Raw genomic sequence first — 7,486 nt, 5'->3', positions numbered from 1 at the left:
CATCAGATTGTATTGGGAAATTTCTTATCAAATATTTGTTTTGCATATATTCTAGGATGAAGAATTATCTTTGGTTTTCTTTTCTTTTTTCTTCACTTCTATTCTTTTCTTTTCACTTCTTTTCTTTTCTTTTCTTTTCTTTTCTCTTCTCTTCTCTTCTCTTCTCTTCTCTTCTCTTCTCTTCTCTTCTCTTCTCTTCTCTTCTCTTTTCTTCTCTTGTCTTCTTTTCGCTTTACTGTTTTTCTTTTCCCTCCCTCTCGATGTTTGACCGCACCCAGCTACCGTAGGTCAAATTCTGTTCAGTCATGGCGGCTCTCCACGGAAACTATATCAGCCTGCCACAATAAGATACAGCAAAGCCTTGCACGATACTTAACAACAATTAATCCTAGAATCCAATGGTGTTACTGCACATTTACATATATAATAAACAGTATTTACAACTGAACACGAAGTCTAATCCGGATTTTACTACATTGTTGGTTTCAGCATCTAGCAAACAATGTCTGGCTTCTTTTGTTTTGAAGCTCGACTTACTGGTTTTCCGGTGTAATGTCTGTCTCCTCCTCTCTCGGCCACATGAGGTTAAACTGACATGTTCCTGCTGCAGAATGGACTGATCCATGCATTGAGCGTTATAAGGTGAGATCAACGTTGTATTATCATGATGATCACATTCACGCGGTTTCGTTTACATTTGCAGGAAGTGTTACCGGTCGCTCTCGTGCAGGGAAACAATCAGTGTTTAGACGGAACGTGTGAAGTTGCATGACTTCAGCCCAGGAAGTAACAGACACAGTAAATGTTTTAACTGCAGAGAGGGATTTGTCTCCGCAGGAATAATCTACAACCATGGTTTAGACTGAAGAGGCTAAAATACACTAGGTTGGTTCAGCTCTGTGTGTCATCATTCAGTTCATCTATTACTGTGTATTGACACACTTATTTAGCATGAATACTTTTAGACATACAACTGGGTTTGTGAGTTTCAGGTACAAAAAAGTCAGTGTTGTGTATCGTTAGAAATATAAGTAGAAAGAATATTTAGTTTCCTGTGTCCATGGTTTTCATTACAGGAATAAAATATTTCATAGAACTTTATTGATCTATATCACCAGGGGATATTCAGTTAGTACAGCAGCAGGTAAGTCAGACTGAGGTAGATGAGAGAATAAAAATATGAAAAGGCAATAGAATAAAAAGAAAAAGCAGAGTTTGTACATAATATACATTTTACTGTTGAATTGGTTTGTATAGACATGTTATTGATTAAAGTGCAGTGGCACAGGATGATTGCAAGAGCAAGTAAGAGGCTTATACCAAATAAAGATGAAATCTTTTTCAATAAAATAAATAGTTTCAATAAATATGCACTATGCTATTTCATATATATATATATATATATATATATATATTAATTACCTGACTTTTGCTAATGTTGTGCTTGGTCATTCTGAACATAATCTGTTCCATTGATCAGGATTCATCAGCGCCATGAGGCAACATGTCATTGACAGGTTCTGAAATGAATGCATCTTACCCAGAAACATTAACAAACTAAATGTGTCGGTGCCAAAATTCACTTTCTATAGTACAGTCGGCCTATTTATCTGCTCATATCAAATATGAATCTCTTATAATCATAGACTGTTTATAAAGAGGGATGACGTGTTTCTTCTTCCTCCAATTATCCGTAAATGATGAGAACTACCTTAAATTACAGAAACTATCTCAAACTACTTTTTAGATTGGGTCCATGTCCCATCCATTAACATGGAGGAGGTGTGCAATGACTTTGGCTTCACTTTTGTGGAGGACTCATGTCATCCATCTTATACAGTCTATGCTTAAAACTGGGTCACAATTTTTTTATCCCCCTCCATTCATGATTTAGAAGCACCTGGCATCCCTGAAAAAATTAGGGATGCCAGGGCAATAAACATCTAGCGTATTATTTGCTTAAATTATTAGCAAATTAGAAATTAGAGGTTTGGTTGACATAACGTGTATGTTTTCTCTTTTTAGTGTTGCATATTGATGGCTGCCTGTGTGCTGTGTCAACGTGGGCCCAGGCTGCGCTGCCTCAGAGGCTTGAGAAAGAATTTAACCCAGGCTCAACCCCTCTATGGCAAAACAGAGGAGGAGGCAGACGAGCAGGAGGGGAAGAAAGGGGCATCTCAACACCAGGAGGCCTCTCTCCATGGAGGTTACAGGCTGTTTTACAACCCGTCTTCATATCATCGCTCTGAGAGGAACGCTGCAACCTCCGGGAGCCACACAGATAATGACGAGGACGAAAGGTGTCTCTCCTTTCTCGCCCCTTCCTTCTGGCAACAGGGCAACCGCTACAGCGTCAGTTCCTCGCGGCATCTTTCCAGCGCCAAAAACACACTTCTCGATTTAGCTTTCAACAAGAGCTCTGAACCCGAGAGGCCGCCAACAGTGTCACCGTACCACAGGCAACCCGTACCTCCGGACGTTAAAGTGGATCCACGTGTTTTCAACAAATGCCGGCCTGAGTATGCCTCCATGACCCTTGACCTCACCCAGCGGCCTCCCCCAGTAGAATGGGAAGATGTGTCCCCGCTGCTCCAAAAAGTGGCTGTTTTAAAAGGCAGCATGAAGCCATCCGATGTGTCCCAGTTTCTCGTGGAGCTCAGCCGCGTGGACCCGGACAAGACGTCGTTGATAAGGAATAACCAGCGCTTTGTCATGCTCCTGCGCTACTCTGTGGAAAACCTGCGCCTCTTCACTGACCTGCAGCTGCTGGAAGTGCTGCAGTCGTTCGTGTGGCTGGAAATGCCCTCTGACCACACGGTGCTCGGGCTGTACGAGACTGAGCTGAGCCGCCGGGCCAGCCAGATGACTTTACACCAGTTGCTGTTGGCTGCTGATTTGTGGCGCTGCATCGGGAGACAGGTCCCCCAGTTCTTACAGCACCTCTATGACTCGATCCATCTGTACGTGGGACAGATGGGGGCCCCTGAACTAGTCCAGCTGTTGTATATAATGGGAGAAGGTAGGAAGTGCCCGAGGGGCTTAATCCATCCTGTACAACAGCTTCTTTTGCACCATTTACAACAATTGTACCCCGAGGAGGTTGGTGTTGTGTGCCTGGGGCTTTTTAAATCCCAAACTTCAATATCTCAGAGTGCAGTGGCATCTATTGTTGATAAGGCAGTCTCCTCTGTGAGAGAGATGAGTGACTTTGCGATGGTGAATGTGCTGAAGCTCTTGCGGTTCAGTTATTTGTACCACAGAGCGTGGATGGAGGCCATGACACAGGAAGTTCCTCGACGGGCCCCCAGGATGGGTGTTCAGGGCCTGATGCACGTGGCGTTGGCCTGCTCAGCACTGCATTATCGTAATGATGACATCCTTGTTGCCGTGGCTGACAGAGTGCCCTCGCTCGTGCCACACTGCAGGAGCAAGGACTCATGCAAACTGCTCTGGGCCCTCAGCTCATTAAGGTTTCTCCCGGCTCAGAGTCCGAGCTTCTATCCGAGCCTGACAGAAGCCCTGAGACAGAGGAAGGCCGAATTCCAACGATACCCAGAGCATCTGCTCACTGGTCTGCTAGGCCTGGCCTTTGTCTCTCACTTCCCAGAGGACATGATTGCATTAGCTCTGAGCCCTGACTTTGTCAAGCAAGCGCTGAAAGCAACACAGCTGGAGCTGAAAAAAGACTTGCTGACTTTGGACGGAGCTGTGGCTCTGGAGTTGCCTCAGTGGACCGGGCCACGGTTAAGCCGCGAACTTAGGGAGGAGATAGCTGAGCTGCTGTGGACGTTCGCTCAGTCCGATGTGTGCCACAAACCTGAGGTTCAGGAGGCAGAATCCTCTCTCCAAGATCTGCTCGGAGGAGAGGAGTTTGTGTGCAAGAGAATGATTCTGCCTCACACTCGCTCCATTGACCTGGAAGTACATCTGGACTCCACGGGAAACCCGATACCTGTTAACCCAACGTCCCACTCAACCACATTATATCCTGAGAAGGATTCATCCAAAGTAACTTTAAACCAAGGGTGGGGGAAAATGAATCTAGGGGCAACTATAACTGATGAACTTTTAACACAGCTGATGAACACTAAAACCACAACAGAGCCTTTAACTCCATCTCCTAAGACTACACCTCTTCCCAGAGAAAGACTTGATGATGGGAGACTGTTTGTCACAGGCCTTGACCTGACCAGTGACCTGATAGAAACTCTTACTAAACACAGTACCCCTGCTGGCTCCGACCCACAGGATGCCAAAGCCACAGTCAAACTGGCAATCCAGGTTTCCAGCAGGAACCACTACTGCTGCCATTCACAGCAGCTGTTGGGTCTTCATGCCATGAAGAGGCGACATTTGAAGTTGGCAGGCTACAAGGTTGTGGAGCTGAGCCGTCATGAGTGGTTTCCCTTGCTGAGGAAAAGCAGGGCCGAGAAGCTGGCGTACCTGCACTGCAAAATCTATGACAGTCTGTAATCCCTCTGTGACCTGCAAACACCCAAAGAAAACACACAGATGATGTAGGCGCTATGACTTCTGGGTAATATTTATTCTTAAATCTTGTCCAAAGGTCTGATAAGGACAAGTGCAAATATTCCTTTGGCTCCACCTGCCACTGATTCTTTTGTACACGTTCAGGATGTTGAAAAAAAAAAAAGACCTTTCAAGATATTTTTGTGAGAAGAATGCAAATTAAAAATATTTAACAGAACGCTGTCAAGGTCATGTAATTTGCACTAGATTTGCTTTTATATCCCAGGATCTGCAGAAGAAGAATAAATGGAAACAATCTTTTGTATTATATTTGACTGACTTCACTCAAGCGTGGGGGTTCTTTTAGAGGTCAGTGCTTCTCTTTCAAGTGTAAGGAGATTTCCGCCCCAATTTGTACGTCAAAATCATAACGTCTTCAACTAAAGGAAGCAGTTGTTTGCTGGTACTGCTGCTGCTCCCGAACATTAAAACCTGTTCCATAATTTGACAAAAGAAGGTTTAAGATGTTCTGTCAGTTTCATACCAAAGGAAGCAAACATCTATGATAGAGATTGTGAATTCAATGCAGCTCCTGATACAGAAGTTACCTCTCACACAGCTCAGACAGACTTACTTTATAACGGTTTTCTAGCTTTGTAGTAAATGAGGAGGTAAATTCCTGCATTAACTCAGGTGAATGGCTTTTGTTCTGCAAAACCATTTTCCATTTTTACTTCTTCTTACAGTGATGTTTCTGACACTTGATCTTTTTCATGTTCTAAGCAAAACTGTCCGCTGCGCTGCTGAAGTTCCTCTTACAAGTTGAACACCTTTTATTTGAGACCAGTTTGACAAGGACTTAATAAAAGCCACAATCCCAGGAGGTATTTTAAATGGCGGCCTTGTCGCAAAGCCTTGTGCGAGCCGAAAGGGATGACTCTGTCTGGTCCACCTTTATGTGACAGAATAGAGCAACTATGTGTATTTTATATGTATTTTATAAAGAATTGCTGTCGTTGCAGGGTACAGATCCTGAAAATATTCTTTTAATATTGATTTTAAACCCTTTCTTGCAGTGGACAATCGCATCCTCTTTAAATTAAGCTGGGGTGAAAATGTTCAACAAGAGGAAATCATTTGAAGTGTGTGGATATCCTGAATCAAATAAACTCTGCAATATCCGGAGCCAAAACTATGTAGCAGCTGCTTTTTCAGTTGAGTAATAGGAGCTTAACAACAATAAAAGAACAGAATCTAGCATTCATGCCACTATATCATGTGTTGTTAATGCAGAATGTGATTCATATGCCTTGTTATGCAACACTGTAAATACTGCTTTAGAAAGTGGGGGTGTATACTAAGTGGCTGACAGGTCAAGACCCCACTTACTCTGAAAAATGAATCCTTTCACACTGGATTTAACTGATTTTCTCAGACTTGGCTTCGTTTAAATTATATTTATAGCATTAAGAGCTGTATCTCCCACACAGCTCTTTCTTAATGATGTAAACCTACTTAAATTGAAACTGAGATGTGGCACTTTAATGCAGTGTCCATTTTTTTTTAATTTCAAGTGAAGCACAAACTGTCTAAAGTCTTATGGTCTGCACTGAAATTTGAATAGTCGTAGAGGAACAACTTATTGCAAAGAGCTGTCAAATTCTCTTCATGTTTGTCTATTGTTATAAGTAATGATATTGTTATGATCTTGGTGTCTTCACCCGCAGGCCTTATCTTTCCTTTGTGAGCCAGATATTGATGGTGTTGATGCTTTGATCCTTACAGCCGTCTCAATACTGCAGGAAACAAAAGTGAGCTTCAGGGTCTCAAACAAGGAAACATTGTCAAGACAAAACGTCCTTCAGTGCCCAGAAAACCTTCTGGCCGTGCTCGACTAAAGTTCTTAAAATTTCTCAAAATCAGACTACGAAATAAAGAATAAATCCTACTGTAGAGAATCCTCAAATTAACCAGTCATTGATTATATATGTCCATATGTATGCTTATTTTCCCATTAATGCAATAGCAGAAAAGAGTGAAGATATAAAAGTGATGATTTATGTGGGATCCCAGAAATGGTAACATTAAGTGTGTTTGTGGATGTGTACTAATATTTATTGCCTCTGTAGGACTTTCTCCAGCAGGAGCACTGACCACTGACCTGGGCTTATAGGTTTGAATTGATCCTAGTTACGACTTCAGTTAGGCTGTCCACACTAAATGAAAGTCAATGCAAAGTTCTACTTCAGGTCGCTGTGTGTGTTGGGCTGTTGTGTGTGAAGTAATTATTACAGTTTGTGTGGGGGAGCGGAGAAAAGAACAGTCTTCATTTTATAATAATAATATATGATACGTCATTATGAAAACATAGTAGTAAAAATATGATAGTTAATACAATAATGCAATGATAACTGAAAAAAAAAACTTAAATATCTGTTATTGGTACGGCTGCAAGTAATAATAGTTATTTTTTGTAATTGATCAATAAGTCAATTCCTCTTTGGGGGGATTACTCCCTCTCAGGTAATCATGTTCTTTCCCAACAACAATAGAAAATGAAGAAAAGGTGATGACATGAAACCCAAACTGCTCCCACATGATTTCCTGTCAGTCAATTAACAAAACCAATAGACTGATCGTTAGCAATCTAGTTGTTGTGCTTTGAGTTTTCAAGGACACAGACTTTTTGTTTAGACCAGAAAACTTCTCTTCACCTCTGTCTCCCTCCTGCATTACTTTTCTTCCCTTGCTTCCTGCTGGGAGACAAGCAGCTTAAAGGGATGGAGAGGAACGGATTAGAGGCAAAGACATATTCAGTCAACACTGTATCTGTTAGCATGTGTGGAAGTGCTCGATGATCCCTCAGGAAGAGAAGGAGGAAGCTGCAGGAAAAAGAAAAAAAAAGGGTAGTTAAGGCTGCTGGGTTTCTCCCTGATCAGGTTGAATACAGAAGAATAAATGGATGGAGGGGGGAAGAGTTGTGCTGTTTGACCTGCAGGGGGCACTCTCCACCAGG

At 42.4% G+C, this 7,486-nt stretch overlaps 1 protein-coding gene across 1 annotated transcript; it reads left to right on the top strand.

The window, feature by feature from the left end:
• The first annotated feature begins 554 nt into the window (after nucleotides 1-554).
• Nucleotides 555-5,896, top strand: LOC128455871 (FAST kinase domain-containing protein 5, mitochondrial). Its single transcript, XM_053439822.1, has 2 exons — nucleotides 555-642; nucleotides 2,026-5,896. Exon 2 carries the CDS (start codon nucleotides 2,038-2,040, stop codon nucleotides 4,471-4,473), a length of 2,436 nt encoding a protein of 811 aa, XP_053295797.1. The 5' UTR covers nucleotides 555-642; nucleotides 2,026-2,037; the 3' UTR covers nucleotides 4,474-5,896.
• The last annotated feature ends 1,590 nt before the right edge of the window (nucleotides 5,897-7,486 follow it).

This window comes from Pleuronectes platessa, chromosome 14 (assembly GCF_947347685.1).
Source record: "Pleuronectes platessa chromosome 14, fPlePla1.1, whole genome shotgun sequence".
NCBI classification, from domain to species: domain Eukaryota; kingdom Metazoa; phylum Chordata; class Actinopteri; order Pleuronectiformes; family Pleuronectidae; genus Pleuronectes; species Pleuronectes platessa.
The sequence above is the reverse complement of the archived record's forward strand: the minus strand, read 5'-3'. Positions and strand labels throughout refer to the sequence as shown.